The 23,381-nt window shown below is 46.2% G+C and overlaps 1 protein-coding gene across 1 annotated transcript; it reads left to right on the forward strand.

The window, feature by feature from the left end:
* Positions 1–346: 346 nt before the first annotated feature.
* On the forward strand, positions 347–21,919 carry ttll11 (tubulin tyrosine ligase-like family, member 11). The gene is made up of 10 exons (XM_062478091.1): positions 347–1,542; positions 6,123–6,222; positions 6,801–6,934; positions 8,783–9,079; positions 9,235–9,519; positions 9,636–9,731; positions 9,832–9,941; positions 18,122–18,364; positions 18,532–18,638; positions 20,088–21,919. Exons 1-10 carry the CDS (start codon positions 976–978, stop codon positions 20,318–20,320), a joined length of 2,172 nt encoding a protein of 723 aa, XP_062334075.1. The 5' UTR covers positions 347–975; the 3' UTR covers positions 20,321–21,919.
* Positions 21,920–23,381: the final 1,462 nt, after the last annotated feature.

Here is a 23,381-nt window from a genome sequence, read left to right on the forward strand (position 1 = left end):
TGGGATTTATGGGGACTGAGTGGAGAAGCCCTCATAACAGTGTAGTTGCCCTTTGGCAGGGTAATCTCTTAAACAGATCTATCCTGCCATCTGCTGGCCAAAATGAGAAATTCATGTGTAATCTAACATGATTACCTTGGTTAACATAACAGAGGCTCAGGTTCAAGTATGTCAAATAGGTTAACAAAATATTGATCTGCGTTCTCATTTAGAAATGTTAAATCGATGCCCGTCGATAATGCTATTTATTTAATAGGTTTTTGCCAATGTAATCCATTATGTGTAATTGTTCGACGTATAGTAATGTGCGCATACCACTGTTCTGTACCTCGAAGGCTTCCGTCGGTTTGTTTGACAACGGTACCAAAACAGTCAGGGGCGCAGAAGCTACTGCTTGGACGTTAACCGACTGCTCCAGACTATGGCACTGCCCTGACAGCTGCTGCACGCCGGTCCTCCCCGGTCTTTTCATCCGGTATTCGATTCTCTCTTTGTCGATGACTGTAAAACGGGAATTGTAAAGTCGGTTAGTAATTTTGGGAAGTTTTATTGGATGCCACAAAACAGAGCATTTTGTTGTGTACAGAATGTCAGTCATGCTGTGTCAGGATGCTATCCTGCGTTAGCTATGCTAATTGGCGAACAGTGTAATAGTCAATTACTGCCAATTTGCTGGGAGTCTGTGCTAGTAGATTAAACACGTGTTGGGAGTAACGGTATGTTTGTCTAGCTATGCTGACAGCTCACTGACATACACTGGCAATGGCAATGCATTGTTTATGGGGTAGAGCTAGAGGCACTGTTAATTGAAACAAACAGAAATAGCTAACTAGCTAATGTTAGCTGTGTAATGAAATGGACGAGGTGATTCCACTCTAGCGATGCTAAATATTATTTACCATTGCAAGCAGTTGTCGCCTAAATGGGCAGTGTGGTGGTGTAGCAGAGGCCTGCCCAGTCGCATAGATCTGTATAATGAGTGATCATTATGTGAAAGCCAAGGTTCAGCTTGAGCAGATGAAGTCATCCGGCGAGGATGCGGAAAAAGAGCCTGGTAGTGGAGCTGAGGACGGGGAGGAAGAAATGCCTGCGGAGGCATCCCCGCCCGCTTCTGTCTCACCCATCCTGCCGAGCAACAGCACCACCACCGCTGGTCGGAATGCATCAAAGACCTCTGTTACTAGCAGGAATCGGAGTAAAAGCAGAGGCAGAGTGGCGAAAGACGATAAAAACACATGCTGTAAACAGGACCCCGACATTGCCTTGCACGGATCGAAAGTAGCTGCCAACGCCGGGAGGATTCTAAACCGAATTGGTCATGACCATACGCTTCAAATAAAAGGTACTGGTAAGATTCTGCAAGGTAAGACGGAAAGCAATGGTAACGTCGGGCCCAACCACCAAATAAAAGACGTCAAAGGCGTCAAAGAAGATGGTAACAAAGTTGCCACAAAGAGGAAACCTGTCACCGTGGACACATCTAAAGCCAAAACATCGCTGGAGGCACTGAAGCTGAGCATTAAGCAGCTGAAATGGAAAGAGGTAACAATGATGGGTTGTGCCAACATAAATCCTGACATATATCTCTCTGTCACTCCTCAAACGAACATACAGTACAGGCCTCTGTGACAATGGGATATCCCTTAGATTTTATGTTTGCCAAAGATACAGATACATATGTTATTTCATCTGCAGATAACTGCATCCAATATTTAAATGTAACTTAGATTAATTGCTAGATCATAAAAAGGCCTACATTGAAAGCGTAGCGCTGAGAGCTACTTAATTAAAAGGGCATTATTTTACGAGTAACATTTAGGCCTAGGCCTTAATAATATACCTATTATATCCTTAGGCTTTCATGGATAATAGCAAAGGTTAAGGTGTGGATTGACAGCGTCCAAACAATTGATGAGTTTTTGAGTACACGGTCACTTATAACCCTGTCACTTGAACCTGACAACTCCCTGTCGCGTGGATACAGTAACAGCTGCGTCGCGTTAGGCCAGCTGAAAGTTTGTTCTAAACGGAGAGCCATGCCCTTAATACATTTATGAGATGGCTAATTGATATGGCTGGCCCTCACTTCGGAAGGCGTGCACCGTCTGTTCGGCCCCACACGCTGAAGGATGGGCAGCTAGTACCTCCCATCTATTATTGGGCTCTCTTTTCCATTATAAATGACTAGCAGCTCAGGGTAAAGCGTTTGGACCGTTTAGGGAAAGACTTTCTTCGCTGAGAACTTATACCGCCATATTTAAACTCATTATTGAACTTCTCCTTAAGAGAAGTTGTGGAGGTGGTGGGCTGTCACTGAAGCCCTGTTCCCCCAGCTGTACCTCCAAGACAAGGAGAGCTGGGGATCCTATTGAAACATATATTTCAGTGGTGCTGAAAGTTCAGAAAGCCCATTGACCTAGTAGGCTATTAGCTGCTCTGTGAGTGTGACCGTAAGTTTATTAGACCCACTGGCACAGTTGCTAATGTGAAGGTGAGAGGATTGTAATCCTGTAATGATGATGTCATAGAGATGACTCTCAGATTCCTGCCTATAACGTACCGACTGGTTGGCAATGTAGAGTGTTGGGTCTCATCTTTCACAGTGTTAAGCTGTGTTGTACGTGCAGTGTGGTACCCGACTCTCGGTACTCTCCTTTATACGTTTAGACAGAGCTCTTACCGTACCTCAATCCACGAAGCAGAGCTAGCTATCTTTCATATTCAGTGCAATGATTACTTATAAGCCTGACATGAGTCTTTCTATCTTTTTCCAGTGGGCTTCCTACTTTTCCATGTATTCATTTAGCAGACACTTTTATCCAAAGTAAAATACAAAAAGTGCTTGAGATTGCAGCAAATAATCAGTCACTGGAATTGCACAGGTCTAAGTACAGCGGTTAGTGCCAATGAACAGTCTGTATGTTTACGAGACACACAGTGCAATAAACGTCATGACAGCAACATCATCTTTCTTCCTGACATAGACCAGCCCAGCGTGGCGCGTAGAATGACCCTTCTCCCAGCCTCACATCACTGCTCATCTTAGTCCTCTCCTTTTTTGGTTTCTGTGGCCAGCCTTACTCCATCGTCCTCAAGCGCTCCCCAGCTCGGTTGTTTTGCTGACGGTGTCGTTTTGATGGCACAGTAGTTTTAAGGCCAAGGATTTTGCCAGCTGACTTTCAGCATATGGCCTTCTCTCATTTAGAGGTGAAATGATTAGACGTAATCCCTCATAATCCGATAGATTTAAAGTCCCCACTGGGTTGCAGGGAAGGAGCAGATCGAGATTTTGAGCCATTCGTTTGATACAGAGAATAGTGTACTTATAATTTGGATCTGACAGATTACCTTTCTAACTATTCCAGTCAGTAAGTGGACTGAGAGACGCGAACAGCCCTAACACAGCAGATATAGCATAACAAGTAAGTGTGTGTGTGTGCGCGCACATGTGACCATTCGTCAAATAAACTAGGCTATGTGTGGATAGAAGCAGTCAGCTGTTGGGCCATGCACACACACACCCATGCACAAACACGTTTATGAAAAACCTTTTGTGTAACCCCCTCGTACTGTTCTTAGTGAAACAACAGGTTTATAGAACAGATAAGGCATTTACTGTTGACTAATGGATAGTTATCAAACAGTGAGTCTCATGGTGGACGGTGTGGGTATTGGGGGGTTGGTGGTGGTGGGTGCCGGCCTGCCAAGTCCTGGCCAGGCTCCTTTATGTCGGGGGCTGTGTGCCAGCTCTGATGGCGAGGCATTAGAGATGACCTCATCCTCCTCCTCCACTGGACAGAGCTAGAACTAGAACGGTCCATTATTCTCTCAATCAAAGCACAAGTGGCCCAAAATGTGTGTTGTGTGTGTGTGTGTGTGTGTGTGTGAGTACGTGAATGTAATATACTGATGAGCCTATGGCTACTGTAGAGCAGGACATTCCATCACACCATAATTGGGCTATTTTGGTGGCTCCTCCCATAGATACATACCAAATTAATGTGGCCAAATCCGATGTGATCAGATTAAGGCACAGTAGAGAAAGTGGAGGGATGCTTTGTTGTATTTATAGCCGGACTTGTCCGTCATGCAGGCCACTCCAATCTTTCTCACGCACACACACTCACACACACACAGACGTACCTACTCGCATGCGAACACACACAGAGCTCTCCTCGGCCTACAGCCTTTCTTTCACAGTCTGGTTACACACACAATCAAACACCCTTGACTTGTCAAGTTGGGAAAAGTTTGGCCGGCTTGGCTGGGACTGGTGCAGTACTGACTGACTGGACCGGTGTGGACTGGGCTAGAGAAAGCTGAGCTGTTTATTGGGGCTGAGATCTGGGTATGCTTGGGTCATAGCTATTACCTTCTTGGGCTAAAGTGAGATAGGGTTTGCAGAGAATTCATTACACTCGGTTTCACAGGTTGACGGACATATCTGTCGAAAGATATTGTCAGCCAGGATTAGCACTGAACAGATATATTTATATCGGCACAAATGTTAACAAAAAGTTGTGGCCAATTACCACTAAATAATTATGTAATAATCTGTTGGTAAACAAAATATCTAAATAGGTAACCCACCTCAAAAAATATTTTAGTTTGCCTCTAGTCATCTGCTGAAAGGTGTGTGAGTGTGTACAGGTGCGTGTGTTATAATATCAGGTGTGTTGGTCCATGGCCCACAGGGTGTTGCTAATCCTGCCATGGTATCTCGGTTTAGTGGGGGAGCGACCCTTCAATGAACCCAGCTTACCTGACTTGAACTAACTGGGATAACTAGACCAATGACATCCCAGATTGTGCTGATCTTCTCATAGGCTAGGCAGGGCTCAACATTAACATTTTTTGGCACTGGCCGCACTGGGCCAGTGGGTTTGAAACTTACTGGCCCCAAGTCAATTTTTACTGGCCCCCCCTCCAAAAGTTGTAATTTATCATTGTTACAACAAAACAAAATACTTCTAAGTTGTGTTATTCTGTTAACATGTTTAACCATTTATTAAACACATCCTGGATATAAAAAGAACAAAAATGAAATCAAATTTCTAGTGATAAAAAATAAAAAGGTAATAGTCAGCAAAACAATTGACTTTTAACCTCAAACATGACATGCTCTCTTCCCTGCTGACAGCCATCTCTGCACAACTCTGTCAGGCTGAAACTGAAACCTCTGGTCCCTCAATGCTAATATATAAAAGCTTCCATAGCATTTCATCAGTATGATACTAAGTACCCAAGTCGACACCATTCTTCTGCTGCAGTTCAATAGCCTGGGGGAACGAGGTGAACGGCTGGCCCGTCTTAATTACAATTATTATAATTTTAGTCATTTAGCAGACGCTCTTATCCAGAGCGCCTTACAGTAAGTACAGCACGATGGGCATCTACATTTAAATTCCTGACCAGCATGGTCAACGGCCTGGAAGATGGATTGTCAACCATCGGCTTAGCTGTCACGTAAACCAGGTGCTGTCTGCTAACATGGCTGGTCAGGGATTGTTTTCGAAAATTGTCGGTGCCTGTGTAAAAAGATCCACTTTTGTCTGCTTTAGACGGGAACATATGACAGTGCATCTTCGTTCCATAAAAAAAAATGCTTCCATTTGAGCTCGTAGCTCTACTTTGCTGCCATCGTCACTTTATTGTCTCGCGCCAGTTGTTAAAAAATGTATCGAGATTAGAGAATTACAATTTGACAACCACTCGTCACTCACTACTCAACTCTTGATTTGCCAACTGTGCGCCCCACAAGCTGAAGTTATTTATGCATTTAGCAAAACATATGAAGGATGTTAACAATTACAATGCGGAAAAAAAAATTAAATCAATAATTTGCAGTGGCCCTATCGGGCCAGTGAGTTGCTAGTTTAACTGTCCCGACGTTACTTTTTTACTGGCCCCGGGCCATCGGGCCATCGTTATTGTCGAGCCCTGCTAGGTAACTGCATTTTGTGGACATAATTTGAACTACACAGTAGTTGCAATTAACCATGCCTTCATCTTCCTGTAGGATTCGCTGCAATAGTCAACTCATTTTAGTGTGCGTTCGCAGTCAGTTTTTTTGTTTACAAAAATGTGTACAATGTGTTTCTATCTTTCCCCTCTCTCCCCAGTTTCCCCTAGGTAGAAGGACAGCCTGTGACATCTACTGGCATGGTGTCTCCTTCCATGACAACGACAACATTGTCTCTGGTCAGGTCAACAAGTTCCCAGGTAAATGCCTCCTCCAGAACTTTTAAAACGTGAACCACCGAACTAGCACAAGTCATAACATGACATGCACATGCCCCTAATATGCACACACCTGTCCATCCTGAGGTTGCATGCATGCTGGTTGTTAGGGTGCCATGTGTCACTGAGCTGGGCTCGTTATGGTGAGGCTAATACAGTAGTTAGTGCTGTCCTGCTTGGCCACAATAATAACCTGAGGAGAGATTATTGTATTAGTGTGAGGAGCTGGAGTGTATATAGAGCACCTCAACCCACTGGTGCCAGCCTTTTGACATTACACCCGTACTGCTCCACCTGGGTATCCCTCCGCCTCAACAAAAGCAGTGGTCTGCCTGTACAATGTAGTACAGTACGCACCACTACCCCAACTTTGTTTCCCTCCTACAACTCAAGATCAGAAAGCTCTCTGCCTGCCTTCATGTCTGCTTGACTGTGTGTCTCTCGAGTGTGGGTCCTGACTGCCTTGTTCGTGTGTCTGTGTGTGCCTTCCTGCCTGTCTGACTGTCTGACTGTCTCCTTATCCAATGTGTGCGCCCACCTCTCCCTGCTCTTGTCTCCAGGCATGATTGAGATGCTGAGGAAGATCAACCTGAGCAGGGCTGTGAGGACCATGCAGGAGCTCTTCCCTGAAGAGTACAACTTCTATCCTCGCTCCTGGATCCTGCCCGAGGAGTTCCAGCAGTTCTCCACACAGGTAGACGCAACCCAAAATAAGACACCAGTTAGGTAACACAGTTAGGTTGCAGCACCCTGATACACCCAGCCCAGCACAATACCCAGGCAGACTCAGCCTGGATAGGAAAGTCCAGGCCTGCTCTTTCATAATATATTATGGTCACTCAATGCCAGTTGAGTCAATTCAGTGAGTCAACTCAGTGTTTCAATTTCCGTCTGATATAATGAAAACCAAAACAACAAGATAGAAACCATTCATCTGTGTTGACCTGTTATCCTGACTGCCATTTGTCAAACTGTTTGGACTCGCATACATCTAGAGCCTTCTTTGACCTCTGTGTGCTGGCCAAGACGCACAGCTCAGCATTTGTCCGTGGTGGTGGAGATCCAGTGGTCAGTGGCTGCGGACGTAAACAACACGGACAGTCCTGAGGCTCGCTAGCGGCTAAGCAGTTTAAGAATCAGAGCAGATCAGCTGCTAATAGAGAACGACAAGCTCACGAACGCACTTCCTGACCCGCCTGGTGACAAGGCCGAACCAGAGGAGCACAGCTGCTGGGCACCAGCCATGGTTTTATCGCACACGCACGCACGAACACACACCGGCTCTCTACTGCAGCATGACCCGCGTGGCTAATTTTAGACCTTAAGCAACAGTCAGGTGTCAGGGGTCCAGCTGGAGTAATGGTACAAGATCTTGGCATGTGGATGGTAACCTTGTGGGTTCAGGTGTGGAGGCAGCCCATTAGCCCAAGGGGACATAACCCTCGTAAGCTTTTTAATGTGAAATATGTGCTGAACGTTCAAAAGCGTAAAGGCTACCGTATATATTAAGGAGTTTGATGGTTTGTATGAGAATGAGCAACCCTTCTTCCTCACAGCAATACAAAGTTGGCAGAACTCTGGTAAAACCTCTGACAAACTGTTACAGCTGTTTATAGTCAGAGGGGGGCGCCAGCGTTCTTCATACAGGCTTGACAGTTCCCCTCTCTGATCTAGAGTAACCTCCTATTATACAAGGACCTTAGCAAAGTCCTCTCAGAATAGTTAGAGAAAGGATTGGTTGAGTGAGGAGGGTGAGGGGTGGAACCTGTAATGTTTGGCGTGTGTACCAGTCTTCTTGTGAGCTTCAAGTTGTGCTTCCGAAATGGTGTACTTCACTCCTTATGCTCTAGGGGGCAGTAAAGAAGCAAAGAATGTCAGTGGAAACGCAACGAAGTCAAATTAATTGACATTTAAAGAGCTGTTTTAGACTGAGGCCAGGCTAGATACCATAGGCGTCTGACAATAGGTGGAGGAGTGTCCTTACAAATGTACAGGGGAACCCATTGGAACCCCATAGGAACCCCATAGAAACGCCATAGGAATATCACTTCAGTCGCTCAGGACTCAGTGCTCTGAACAGGAGCACACAACTGCGACTGTTAAAACAGGCACAATTTTTATAATCAGGAGTGAATAGCTGTAATGATGTGTTAATGTGTCTGGTGTGATTAGAATAATTGTGAAGGAGATTGGGATGGTCCACTGAGAAGCAGCAGCAGCTGCAGTAAATCCCTTAACCGACTGTAAAGACCTGCTATTATGCTGGGCTTAATACTATCTGTAGCCAGACTGACAGAGAGTCCTCCTCTTCCTTATATCCTCTCTTTTAGAAGAGAACATAAGCCTGTATGACCTCGTGTTGAAAGGTCGATGCCTTTTTTAGGTCATTAACACTAGTTATGGTGAGGTTGACAACAATTGGCCGTACTGGCGTTTTAAATGTCAGAGCTGTCCAAGTCAACCAGACAGCCAGTCAACCACACAAACAGCCACCTAGTTACCCAACGGTTCCCCTAACTGCCCCCCCCCCCATCTCCTCTAGATCCGTATGGTGAAGGAGAACGACTCCACCCTGAAGCCCACGTTCATTGTCAAGCCTGACGGGGGTTCCCAGGGGGACGGGATCTACTTGATCCGCGACCCCAACGACCTGCGACTCATGGGCGGAGCCTCGCCCGGCGGCAAGCAGGCGGTGGTCCAGGAGTACATCCACAAGCCCCTCCTCATCGACAAGCTCAAGTTTGACATCCGCCTGTACGTGCTGGTCAAGTCGCTGAACCCGCTGGAGATTTACATAGCTAAGGAGGGCCTCTCGCGCTTCTGCACGGAGCCCTACCAGGTACAGCACTGCTACACCAGCTCTCCAATGAAGAGAAACACAACACACCCGATGATGTATCATTTCAGTCGATAGTGATCCCTACCTCCCTTCCTCTTTCCATCCATCCTCCATCCTTCCTTCCCTCCCTCCATTCATCTATCCCCCCCCCCCAGGAGCCCTGTCAGAAGAACCTGAGCCACGTCTTCATGCACCTGACCAACTACTCCCTCAACGTCCAGAGCGGCAACTTCGTCCACTCCGACAGCCTGAGCACGGGCAGCAAGAGAACCTTCTCCAGCGTCCTCTACCGGCTCGCCTCCAAAGGAGTGGACATCAAGAAGGTGTGGTCAGACATCATCTCGTTGGTCATCAAGACGGTCATCGCGCTGGTGCCTGAGCTTCGGGTGCACTACCAGGCCGATATCCCCCCTGGCAAGCCTGGGCCTTCCTGCTTTCAAGTACAGTAGACCCAACAGCAAGTCGACAGGGAAAACTGATTATGAATCCAAATTTCACGATTCACTCTGATTCCAGTGGTAGATGTTGATTGTGCGTGTGTGTGTGTGTGAATCAGATCTTGGGATTTGACATCCTTCTGATGAAGAACCTGAAGCCTGTGCTGCTGGAGGTCAACGCCAACCCCAGTATGAGGATAGAGCACGAGCAGGAGGTGACCATCATCATCATCGTCGTCATCATCCCCTCCATGATGTTAACCACTTGCAGGAATAATTATATAGTGTGTGTGTGTGTGTGTGTACGTACTCTAGGTGGCTCCCGGTGTGTTTGAATATGTCCCCAGTCCCGTGGACGAGGAGGTGAAAGTGGGCGTCATCCGAGACACGCTGCGACTTATGGACCCTGCTCATCGGAAATTACTGTGAGTCACACACACACACACACACACACTGAACTGGGCAAGTGGGCGGTAGGGTTGCTTATAGGGCATGCTGTCTCTCTCCTCCTCCCTCCCGCCATCCCTCTCTCTCTTCTGCTCTCCATTCCTCTCTTCTTCCACATCCTCAGTCCAGTCCATCCTTAGTATCCCACCACTGAGCAGCTCTCCATAAGCCTGTTAAACAGAAAAATTAAATTCCTGCCGAGCCGTGATGGAATTTCACACATGACTGTACTGTACCGTGTGTGGCGGCCTGGCGGCTAGCGCTCACTGGCCAACGGGACGGCCTTCACCAGGCTCCCATTAATGACACACACACTCTTCCACTCTCCTCCATTTTCAGGGTAATCATCTGTGTCATTCCCACTGCTCTTCCTCTCTACCTCCCTCCATGTCTCCACCCGCCCTCCCCTTGAGCACTTCTCCCATCCTCAGTTACGATAAATCACATCCCATATCTTCTATGATCTCTACTCCTCCTCAGAAAGAGAGAGAGAGAGAGCGAGAGAGAGACAGACACAGAGAGAGAGAAGAAAACATCTCCTGGAGGGTAAAGCCCTCCTGGCTGCAGTATCAGGATCCTCAGGAGGTGGCATATTGTTATAATCCTGTGGAATATCTTAATCCTAAATCACCTCTTCTGCTCTGGGGTTCGCATCAGCACTAGATCACCTCTGTCAGTGTGTGTGTGTGTGTGCGCGCCATGGCCCACCTGTTCCTTGAGTACACTCGCAAACACATGAAATAGGAGGAGCGCAGTTAGAAATTTTGTTTTTGTGACAAAACAGTCAAATATTTGAGTTTCTGCAATGTTCCGCAGTGTACCGTAGTAGAAATATGATAGGACAAAGCAGGCAGTTTATTGTTACGGGTGCAGTAATGCTGTCACCAGCATACACACACACACATCCGTCTCTGCTTTATGTCGTATGGGGAAATAAAAAGTTAGCTGTGGTTGTTGCGGGTTGTTCGGGAATGTCAATCCTGCTGACAGGGTGTGACTGAGGTGTGAGGGTGTGAATGGGAGTGTGTGTGTGTGTGGGGGGGGGGGGGGTGAGGGTGGTGGTGGTGGTGGGGGGCAGGTAGAAGCTAATTTTACCCCCGCTTTAACACTTAATGCTCATTAATGTAGACATCCAACGTGAAGTGTCCCTGAGAAAGGAAACAGAAAAGCGAGCAGCGAGGACTTGAATGCTTCGGACACGGGACACAAGCGCGTTCAGCATGGCAGCTGCTTCCGTGTGTCTGTCTCTGTGTGCGTTTCCTTGCATGTGTTGTTTGTCAGCTGCCCAGTGAGCAAAATCTATCATCAGGAGAGATGGGGCGCCGCCGCCATGGAAACAGCAGCTGAAATCTGATGATGACGGTGGTGGTGGTGGCTTCACCTCATAAAAAGCTTGTATACCGGCCGTGAAGGCGAGCCTCTTTCTCTCTCTATCCCTCATAACCCCCCACCCCCCCCCCCCTTCCATTGTGACCATGTCAGCCAAATGGTCCGCAGGAGCAAAACCTTTAGTTAGCTAGTTGTCTGTGAGAAGAGTGGATGAACAGAGTGGTGTGTGTTTGTATGCATGTGTGTGCATGTGGTCATTACGCTGTCATTATTCTGTCTATTCTGAAGGGACATTCTGCTGTTGTTGCCAAGATATCTCCTGCTGTTGTAGACGCGTATGTGTGCGCACGTGAATGTGTGTCGCTACAAACACACACACACACAACGCTCACAAAAAAGATTTTTTTATTAGTTGCTTCTTCCCTGCGACAGTGTGTCTAGCATCGAGACAGCTCTGCCGTTTTTAATGAGCCAATCACGACGTCTTGCTGTCTCATCATTAGCAGGAACTGTCAACGTCTGGGCAGCTCTCTCCTTGTCTTGAGTTTTGTAGCTGGAAAGAAAACATGCTCCTGCAGCATGCTGGGAACTGGAGTCTGTTGTTTTCCAGACCTCTGTGGTCCACTGCTGTGTACCTGTGTGGACTACTGGCAGCTGTTCACACAACACAGTCATCCTGGGAGGTAGAACAAGAAGGGAGAGAGAGAGAGCAGAGACTGAAGGTAAAGAAACACAGGGAGAAGAGGACTGATACATATAGATCTGGTGGAGGGGGGTGGGTTAGAAAGAGATGGAAAACAGTGGGGAGGACGGAGAAAGGGTTGAAAGAAAGGGGTAACGAGGCATAGGATGTGAGAGACGGAGAGCGAGCGATTTGAGGAAAGAATGGGGGATGTGTGACTAGCCCACTCAAACATGCACAACTATCGTTGGTCCTTCAGCATTGATACAGAAACACTCTGGGAGCTGAGGTGTTTGTTGCACATCCAGAACCATTGTTGTGGATGATTTACGGGTTTAAGCCATAATCTGCATGTTGAACAGAGCAGTAGACATTAGCTAACAAGCGAACAGAAAAAGAACAAGAGGTAACACACACACACATACAGGAGACACTACTGTACTAGACACACAGTTTGCACAGTTCCATACTCTATGGCCAGCAGGCTCAGGATGGTTCTATAGATGGGACCAGAGCTTTTCTCTGGTTCTATTTGGGGAGAATTCTCCTCATTCTGTCAGCCAGGCAGACGTGGAACCGGATTCTCCTGTCTCCTCATGTCTGTACACATCTCACTGATCCCTCTATCTCCTCTCACCCTTCCTGCAGGATCAGGGCTGTGTGTGCGTGTGCATGCAGGTGGGTGTATGTGTGTGTGTCTATGTCTAAACCTTTTTCTGCACTGGGGCTCAAGGTATCTCTCTATTTAAGGCCTTAGCAGCTGAAATAGACCTTCTGTGTTTACCTTAAGTAACACTGGTAAGGTAAAATGCTTTTATTGAAATACAGATTTGTCACCGTCACTAAATGTATTTAAAACATCCGCTGTGTCTGTGGCTGTCTCTTTGTCCTGTTTTTTTTTTGTGTGGGTATGATGGGTGAGGCTGTGTATTTTTCTGTTGTTATGTGATTGCTTATGTATGTGTCCTAGCTTGTCTGGTCTGTATCTGTGGTTGTCTATCTCTAATCACTAGTGTCTGTTGATTTGTGACAGTCTAATGTCTGTCTGTGCCAGACAGGTGTCACAGGTGTGTCTGTGGTTATGTGATGGTCTACTTGCTCTGTCTGTGCACTGTCCTGTGTGTGGGTTGTGTTTCAAGTTTAGGTTGAGTTTCAGGCTTACAATTTGTGCTATTTGTAACCAGTACATTGTGACAGTCGGATGTCCGTCTAACGGCTTGTGTCGGTGTCCTAGCCTGGCCTGTCTGGCCAGCCCCTGTTGTTGTGTGACGCTTTAATGGCCATCATGTCCTTGTCTAAGCTCTGGGCTGATGGGTCCCATTAAACATTCAACCAGCTCTCTCAATGCCATTTACCCTCCTCACTTATTGATGGAGAGGGAAGCTGTCAGAGGGCACCCAGAAACACCACCACTAGACGTGTGTGTGTGTGTGTGCGTGACCTCACATGAATTTGCATGTGTGTGTGTTCGTGTGTCTGGGTGAATGTCTGTCTCGTAGGACATCAAGAGCCTCCCGCTCACCAACACGCGGAAAGAAGACAATCTTTTATCGAGCCGGTCCTAGATTACAGCAGCTGCAACACTACTGTTTCCTGTCGACCGACTCCTTTGTGTGCAGCCCGAATCCAGCATGTACAGGAGCCTCTATCCCTACAGACCTATAGGGATGTAGGGATGGATGGAGGGGGTGAAAGAGAGAGGCCGAGATTAAGGCATGGAAAGAACAGCTAAGACAGCTAGACCGAAGTGGAATTAGTTGTTGTTTTTTCCTCTCATTGATTCGCCAGGCCAGTGGACTATATTGGCCAACCCACCTCCGCCGCTCTCCCTAAATCTTTCTTTCCCTCAGCCCCTAATCACTTGACCTCCCCTTACCCTCCACACCTTTCTCCCTCACCCCCCAGGCCCATACCTCACTACCAGCTTGTGGTCATTCAGGTCCAGCTTCTCTCCAGGTGGCACTAACTTTGACAAAGCGTCTTCTTCGCGTGATGACCTACTTAAATGTGAACCCCACAGCCTAGAGGATGACATCAGAGAGGGGGAAGGGGAAGGGAGGGGGGAGCGGTAGATGGACAGACAGGGAGGGAGATTAGAAGAGCATTTGGATGATGAAATAGCAAGTCATATCTCCAGCAGGCAGAGATAGCTAGACTGCAGAGCAGAGCAAGGTGAAATTAAGATGTGTTCATTCTATCTCTTAGTCCCTCGCTCAGTCAGTTGGCCAACTTTATTCCTTCCTGTCCGTTTCCCCTTTTCTTTCTTTTTATATTTCTCTCTCAAATGTCAAGTGCTGTCTGTTACGTGGAGCAGCGGTCCACTCACAGTTATCTCTCTCTCTCTCTTCAGTCTGCCTCAACACTGGTGGATCCCCCTCTAGCCCAGACCATTCTTATTTCTACAATCCACCACCAGACATGTTTCTCTCTGCACACACTGCAGAGAGAACGCACATTCACTGTTCCGTTCTCTTTTTTCCCCCCAATGGGGCGCGGTTGCTTTACACTTAGTATCGTGGGGGTGTTCAATATCCTGAGGAAATGTAGCCATGGTAATATGCAGGAATAGAGAGAGGAAGGGATGGAGAGATGAATGGAGGAAAGGGGGGAGTGAAGGGGGTTGGAGATTGCTTTGCCAGCTCAAATGGCAGCTCTCTTGGAGTGAAAGTGGTTTGTTTGCAGAAAAGTTGGATGTGTGCGTGTGTGTGTGTGTGAGTGAGGGAGTGAGTGAGAGAGAGAAAGAGAGAGAGTGCGTTTGGAGATTAACTTATTTTCTATATTAGCATCTCTTTCTTTTTTCAATGCACAAATACACATACGCACACACTGACCAGATTTGCTCCCGCGAAATGGGCCTCCTCTCTCTCTCTATGTCTCTCTCCCTCTCCCCCTCCCTCCCTTCCTCTGTATAAGTACGAGGATCTCAAGCGAGACGTGAAGAAGGAAGGATGCTTTTTAGCCCGCTTTCCTCCCTGCACTTCTCCTCCATCCTCTGTTCTCTCCCTCCCGTCTCTGGGACTCATTGAAAGCAAGGCGGGAGGCTTGCATTCTATTCACATAATTAACTAATAATTGGGTTTGCTCAAGCCTTAGGCGAGCACAACCATTGTTGTCTCTCATATATATTTATTATTATTTTCCCACCCCTAAGGATCCCTCAATATTTGGACTACATAAACAACATCGGTGTCAAAGTGTTCGTCTTGGTCACGATTGCGTTGCTTGTATTTTTATTTACGTTCCGTTGCATGGTTTAGATTAGAAGCTTACAACGTTTTTATGGAAAAAAGGGCCTTGTGTGCACCAAGGGATCTCAGTGCTAGCCTAAAGTCACAACGTCAGCACACATTAGCAACGACGCATAGATACGATGTTCTAGTAAGACAGACAGCGATATTAGCGAGCCCTCAGCATTAGTACCTTAGCTAAAAGTCTAGGAAAGCTGAGGCTACTGTTCGCTAGGTACCTACGAACATGTCTTAATCTGCTAGACAAGTAGGTTGCCCTTCGTTCTTTTGGTGAGCAGTCTCACAAGCCCTACTTCCTTCCTCCTGTCTCTTCATCATCTATTAAAGTATACTATAAGTGTACTAAAAAATGGATAGTACGCTTTCAAAGTATGCTTTGAAAATAGTTCACTTTTCATATACTTATAAGAAGTATACTTAGAAACAAAAAATGGTATACATTTCTTCTGGAGTAGGATGTAGGCTACGTTTTCTTTTATTATACAGCAAAAACAGTCAAAATACTTTTAAAGTACATTACAAGTTATATTTTTTAGATCCATCTTGTATATTCTAATTATTCATGTCTAGGAAAATGTATTATGCATTGCACATTGAATCTTTTTTGTTACTGAAGCTGTAACCTTAATTATGGCCAAAACATATTGAAGCCCTATACTCTTATACAATACTAATAAATATCAATTGGAGTATTAATGGAAAAAACAAAAAAACTACTTGAGAAAGAAGCAGACAGAAGGGTTGCATTATGCATTTGAAGGTTATACTGTCAAACTGATTGAAGAACGAAATAACGACATATTGATAAATTTGCCGTTTGTTCGAAATACAAATGTAACTTCATGAATTTCGTTTTTTTATTGTGTCTGCTTAGAATGTAGTGTTTTGTTGCATAGTAATTGTCATTGTTGTGCTGGTTTACCATTGTAACCATGAGTTAAATGACTGTTACGTTTGATAAGAGGAGCTGGATTAACGCTACATGAGACCAAATGCAGGAATTAGCTTCTTTCAGCTAATAATAAGTGTCACTTGGCGAGGGCCCCGTTCTCGTCAAGATCGATGGCGTTGGAAGGGCGCCTAAACATATAAATATTATAGTAAATCATAGTAAATGGACATTTATTACGTTTACTTCTTGAAGTACTTACATTAATTGAAAGTGCACTTGAAAGTATTCCAAAGTATATTTTGAAGTACTTTAGGAAGTATACTTCATGAACTGAAAGTGCACTACACAGGTTACTTTAGAGTATTCAAAGGTATACTTTGAAGTACTTTAGGAAGTATACTTCATAAACTAAAAGTGCACAACACAGGCTACTTTACAGTATTCAAAAGTAAACTTCAAATACACTATAAGTGTACTTTAAAGTGTACAAAATGACCTAAAAAGTTGGCCAATTCAGTTTACTTAGTACAAAAATAGTATATAAATAAGTACACTGCTAGTAAACTTTAGGTACCATGATAATAGTATACTTTTTATACTTAAGTATACTTACAAATTAAACTTAAAGTATACTTCTTTTTTGTAAGGGTTACCCAGCGTCATGGAGCCGACCAGGTAAATAGTTATTTAGCACTAGCGTTGTTAGCTACTGTATCCCTGCCTGTGTTTGCGCTGTTGCTCAGCAAGTATTGTGTCGTGGTGTAGGACTGTAGACAAGCGCATCATACATTTAAGCAATTTAAGACTTGAATGTACAGTACGTAATGTCACATTAAATAATGTATTTAACACTCAAGCTTGTGTGATGCGTCGCTGTATTGTTGCATGGTTTAGGATTATATTACAGTAAGTAAAATAGTCTGGTTCAGTAGGCTTACATAAGTGAAGTGAACACAATATTGCTACCTGCATATACCTACAGCTGGCAGCCAGCCCCAGTAAATTGTAGAGCTAGCTAACTACTTAACTTCTGCTGTGTGGGAATCGCAGGAGCTAACCAGTCGAAGGGCGTACAAAAATACAGGGTGTTCATATTCACAGCCTGGAAACATACCCATCTGTAACCGACGCAAGCACACCCCACAATTTCCCCAGAAATTGTACCCTCGCTAGTTGGTTTTGTTTCTCCTTGAGCTGCTCGAAGCTCAAGGAGTTTTTCTTTCTAGCTTTCCCTCCCTGATTTTCTCTCCATCCTTCTTTCTCCCTCTCTCTCTCTTTCTCTTTCCCCCTCCCTCCCTTCCTCCCTCTCTCCATCCATCTTTCCCCCGGGGTCACCCAGGACTTGCCCAGCCGTCTGGCTTTTTGCCAGGAACAGAGAAAGAGGCTTCGAGCATCCCATGTTCTTTTCACTTTGACACACACACATACACTCACACACACGGCACACGTCTGCTGTTAGCGATGATTGTCTCTTATTCTTAAATGAGCTGTAGGCAAAATCAATAGAAAATATGCATGTTTGTTTGTGTGCGACTGTGCGTAAATGCTGACATTACTTTAGGCGGGCTTGTTTGACAGAAACAAATAAAGGCAGACAGAGACTGACTTATTAAAACAATCACTGTGTTTACACATTCAACTGTATTGCCTTGGGCTTCATGTTTCAGCAGTCTGGCATTGTATTACCTGCTGGGGTGGGGTGTATTTGTGTGTGTGTGTGACACACACATTCACACAATTAATGTCACCCTATTGTTGTACATCACAGTAGCATCACGTTGACCTCTCTATTGGCCTATCTCCATTTGTTGAACACATACCGTTTTTCTTTTTCGCTCCACTTCCCACACACAACAGTACTTTACACAAATGCAAATATCCTTTCCTTAATAAAAAGTACATCATTGTTCGCCATCTGTGACGAGACGTGTTTTAGTATCACCATCCCCGTCCTCCATCTCATCCTTTCTCCCTCCCTCTTCCTCTCCCTCGATTCCCCGGCAACAGGGCCCATCCCGGGGGCGTGTCAGAGCCGCAGGAGGAGATCCTGGTGGACGCGGCGTCTCCGGAGCGGGGGGGCGAGGAGGGCGGCCTCCTGCCTTCGCTGTGTCTGAAGCAGGTGTTCCCCAAGTACACCAAGCAGTTCAACTACCTGCGGTTGGTGGAACGCATCACCACCCTCTTCCTGCGCTTCCTGGGGGTCAAGGGCAACATGCGGCTGGGCCCCACCGGCTTCCGCACCTTCATCAGGTAGGTGGCTGGGTGATGCACACACGCACAAGCACACACTAAGAAGTGTGAGAAGTTGCTGTTTGTTTGCAATGTATTGAGTGTGTTCACGAGCCTTGTTCCACACTCTCCAGCCGCGCAGATTTGACCTTGGGTCTGTCTGTGTGTGTGTGTGTGTGTGTCTTTAGGAACTGTAAACTGAGCAACAGTAATTTCTCCATGGCATCGGTGGACATCCTCTACATTGACATCACACGTCGCTGGTCCGGAATGCTGCCTGACTCCAGAGAAGCAGGTAACACACACACACAGCGTTAAAGGACAAGGGACCAGCTGACCTTTTATAGCAAGTGAAGATGTGCGCTTGTATAATCTCCCTGCGGCTTTCCCTGTTCACGGCATACTTTCCTCCACCTTCGGCACCTCTCCGTCCTCGGTCGTCCTCTCCCTCTCCACCCCTAGCCTCTCTCTTTCTTTCCCCCCGTCTCCCCTCCATCTTCGATCCAGCCATCATCATACAGCTCCCTCCCTCCCCAACAAAGCTGGGCTATAATAGAAATGAACTAGCGTCGGAGAGCAGCGGATATACGGGGGAGAGGAGCCACACTGAATTATTCATCAGCAGCACCTGAAGATGTGCGATGGGGGGGGGGAATCACGGCTGATTGAACGCAGCAGCACAGCAGAGGCCGGATGGAGAGAGTCGGGGAGCAAGGGAGGAGGGAGGGAGACGCGGGGTGGGGGGGAGAGAAGATGAGTCGTGAGTCGAATAAGGTAGCGGCCCCAAAACAAGGGGGTGAGAATTTGGTCATTAGCCCTGTGGGGCCGAGAGGCAAACAGAGGCCTTTGTGTGCGTGCCCATGCGTGTTTGGAAAGGGGAGGTTATGGATAAGGCAAGTGTTTATTAATAATAAAGTTCTGGGTTTTGGAAAGTGAGAAGAAGCTGACTCAAGACTTTTGCCGAATACTAAAAGCTCCCTCCTTATCGCCTCTTAAGAAAGGCTCTCTTCCCTCTCTTTCTCTCTCGTTCTTTCTCTCTCGTTCTATCTCTCACTAACCTTGTGAGACATTCAAAGAAAATGAACTATTCCTTCTCTCTTTATCCTTATTTTTTCCCCTTCCGCTCCTATACGGTTATTAAGAACGAGGCGCCATGACAAAAGGCTGTAATAAAGGCTGGTACTCCCTCAGGAAAACACTCCCCCAGAGGGAGGGGTCGCAAGATTTGAGAAGGATGGGACTCCGACCTGCATTAAAAAATATTTAACCAAAGTACCCTATGTATTGCCAGATGGTGTGTGTGTGCTGCATGTTGTTTGATATATTTGTCAGATTCGTATAATGGTTTTAATATTATTTTAGTTATTTGTAGTATATCTTGGACATAATAGTCTCTCTCTCTCTCTGTGTGTGGGTGTGTGTGCGTGTGCATGTGCGTGTGTGCAATCGCTATGCAACTCTTGTTGGATGGGCTTGGTTCTTGAGTCAGAGTTGCAGACAGTGATTAATTTAGGGACCATGGAAAGCTATGAAATTCTAGCCCAATCCACAGGAGCATTCACACTGTAATGGTAGTCTATCAGTGACGTTTAGTTTCTCTGTCGCGTCTGTCTAGCATGACAGCTTCATCTTTTATATTTGTGCTCCAGGGTTTCAGAGTATAGTCGTCTGGCGATGTATACTCTGGACAAATAAATCTTCCTGTGTGTCTCTCACGCTTTCCTATTTTCCTCCCTCTCTTCAGGTATGGGTTTGCAGGCGTTCGTGGAGGCGTTCTTCTACCTGGCCCAGCGCAGGTTCAAGTCCCTGGCTCTCAGGGAGCAGGTTCTGTCTCTGCTGGAGCTGTGCGAGGCCCAGCTGGAGCCCCCTGGGGGGCCGGGAGAGGAGAGACGCTCACTGAGCTGCACCAGAGCCCCGCCTGCAGGGGGGGGCAGGACTCACCACCAGACCCAGCCTCCCGCCTCATTGACCCCCTAACCCCCCCCCCCCCCCCACCCCCCTTCTCTTACCAGAGCCTGAGGCGCTTTCTCAAGTCCAACCTGGAGAACTGATGGTGGGTTGGGGGAGGCTTGAGGGTACACTAGTCACTCGCACACACAAACACACTGAGACAAAAAAAAAACACCCCAGGGGCACATGTCAAGAGGCGAGAGAAGGATTGGGATCACCTCAAAACCTGACCTCTGAGACCTGCTCTGGGTTTGATTGCTTTTCCTTACTTGGAGGAGGGAGGCCCACAAGGGGCTGAGAGAATGGTTAGAGAAGAAACAAATAAATTGTGTGTGTGTGTGTGTGTTCCGGCCTTGGTGTGGGACATGTATGAATGGAGTGTGTGCAGAAGCTGTCCGGTCTGTCTCTGCGGGGAGCAGATATATGACTTGTCTTGGCAGGAGAGCCATGCTTTAAATGCACTTATTGATTCTTACCTTCAGGGCAGCTGTGTGCCTCCCATCACCTTATCAACCAATCCCCTGGACAATCACACACACACCCCCACACACACATACTCTTCAGGGAAATATATGAAGGCTTCAGCTTATACTGCTGACCACACAATATGCATGGCCATTCTTCTCAAACACACACAAACACTCTGTATCAAAAATGCATGTGTTAATCTGAGCTTTTGCACAACAGCTCTTAAACCTATAATATTTGCACAGATGTGCGTGTGTGACTGTGTTTGTGTGACAACATATGACCATGTAATGGCCAGTGACTCTGCTGCAGTTTTTGTTACAGCTCTCAGAGCCAATCAGGGTCAAGCAAGACCACATAGTCCGAAAGGGTAAGGTGATCCTCCCACTTCCTCTTAACTCAGATCAGCAGCTACTCTAAAATGGCCGCCTTAGACCACAGCAGTGGGTCACGCAAAATGTCCGCTGTAGAAGAACATCAGCAAGAAGGATCTTAAGACTCGCTTGTTTACGTATTAAGTGTCATTCGTGGTGATGTTTTAATTGTATCATTTTTTTTGTATTTGTTTGATTGTTTATTTTCAACATTATTTATTCACTGCCGTGTCACTTGATGTTAGACTACGTTAAAGCTTGCCAGAGAATGAACACAGGCTCTCAGTTTAATCCCTGTCATAGGGACAACACAAACTAGCAAACTCACAGAACACTTCCATTCATGAGTGGTTTGTGTACACCACACCATTGTACATTAGGAAGAGGAGGGAATTCTGTATGGCGAACACATCAGGGACTGCAGTTTGTTTTTGAGAAATCCCACTGATTACCTAAGAAGGCTCAAACTATCAGTATATCTTCTGTTGAAACTATATATGGAAGAAAAAAAATATATTGCTAGGGATGCAACTATTGTTGAGTGTTTCTTGAGAATCACATATAACACAGGACTTGAATATTACTGAATTCCACATCAAATAGAAAGAGGACACGGACACTGTCTGTACTGTATGATAGCTCTAAAATACTCAATAAAATGTAACTGACCTTAAACTGTGATTTGAGTTTTTCCCCTCCATTAAATGTTGATTAGTCCTGATTGTCGCTGTCTTTTGTGTGTGTAATTGTGACGTGCAGGTCTGGACTGGGACTGAAAAACGGCCAGGGAAACGCAGACCGGCCCAAGACTGTATTATTATATATTTTATTTTTTTTGCATTATGCCTCGGCCGTTTTACCGGCCGTTCGGGAAATCTCCCGACTCTCCCCATGGCCAGTCCGACCCTGGTGACGTGTATCTGATCATTGTGACTGTCAACCTTGGTTTTCTTGCTTGTGTTCTCAGGAACCTGTTTTGACTTACATTTACATTTAGTCATTTAGCAGACGCTCTTATCCAGAGCGACTTACAGTAAGTACAGGGACATTCTCCCCGAGGCAAGTCGGGTGAAGTGCCTTGCCCAAGGACACAACGTAATTCTGCCTGGCGGGAAATCGAACCGGCAACCTTCAGATTACTAGCCCGATTCCCTAACCGCTCAGCCACTTGACTCCCTGACTTAGTAAAATTAGGCCTAAATGTCCCCACCCCAGCTAAATGCCCCCATCCCAGCTACATGTCCATCTTAATGTTCCAACTGAAATGTGCCCACACCTTCAAAATATCCTCACTCCAGCTAAAGGCCCAGTTAAATGGCCAAACTCAAGCTAAAAGTCATCATCCCATTTAAATATCCCGCTAAATGTCCCTAACTCTAGAAAGGGATACTCCAGTTGTTACAGGATGGCTGTGTGTGAAGTGGGGCACGTGTGTGTATTTGTGTGTGAAGGAATCAGGGGCATCCTCCTTACACAGCCTTGCCGCTAAGTAAGGCTCATGGGGAGCAATTAGACATCTCCCTCAAACAGAGAGCTGATGAGCTGGCCGGTCTTAATGAGATCCGCTCCATGGCAGCCCAAGTCCAAGCAAATGGGAAAAATATATGAATTCCATCAGCAGAAAACAGACCGGCTCATGTTCTGTAATGAAGAAAAGCTCCAAGAAGACATGTCCATTCAGCTTTGCGCTGCTCTGTGGTGCCGCACATGGAGGTTTGAGGAGCAGAGTTGCTACCAGCTTTGATCTCCGGTGATGTGAATGTTCTAGAACATGCGTAGGGTGCCATGATTTCACAGTGCTTGAGTGCCTCTGTGATTTAGGTAGTCTCATGCTGATGCGTGCTGATGTTCTTTGATATAAAGTACACACAGCATATCACCCTCAGCTGTAAACTGGATGTTGTCAGTTTAGCCCAGCATCCCTCTGGTGTCGGGTGTCCCTCCCTTAGTCATCCCCTCCTCTTCTCTCTCCTTTCTCCTTCCTCTTCTCACCTCTCCACTCTCTGCTGAGAGGAATAACAATTAGGCTATATGTAGGTCAGTCTCACTGAGAAAATCTCTTTCAGTCTCCCTCCGCTCTGTACATCACTTGTGCCCTTTCTACTTCTTTCTCAGTCACTGGAGTCGCCATTCATATACAGTACGTGTAAATGCAAGGTTTCATTTGAATGAACTGTCTCCAGATTCAGCTGTGACAACCTAGTTTACTTTGGCATGATGTACTGGTTATAGTTTGGCACAAACAC

This window comes from Osmerus eperlanus, chromosome 14 (assembly GCF_963692335.1).
Source record: "Osmerus eperlanus chromosome 14, fOsmEpe2.1, whole genome shotgun sequence".
Classification (NCBI taxonomy): Eukaryota; Metazoa; Chordata; class Actinopteri; order Osmeriformes; family Osmeridae; genus Osmerus; species Osmerus eperlanus.

Bases quoted from the DNA above. Each gene is read 5' to 3' on its own strand.
- ttll11 (XM_062478091.1), top strand. From the start codon at position 976: ATGAGTGATCATTATGTGAAAGCCAAGGTTCAGCTTGAGCAGATGAAG. The intron at 9,942-18,121 runs GTGAGTCACACA...CCCCGGCAACAG, and splicing joins CCTGCTCATCGGAAATTACT to GGCCCATCCCGGGGGCGTGT. The intron at 18,365-18,531 runs GTAGGTGGCTGG...GTGTGTCTTTAG, and splicing joins GGCTTCCGCACCTTCATCAG to GAACTGTAAACTGAGCAACA.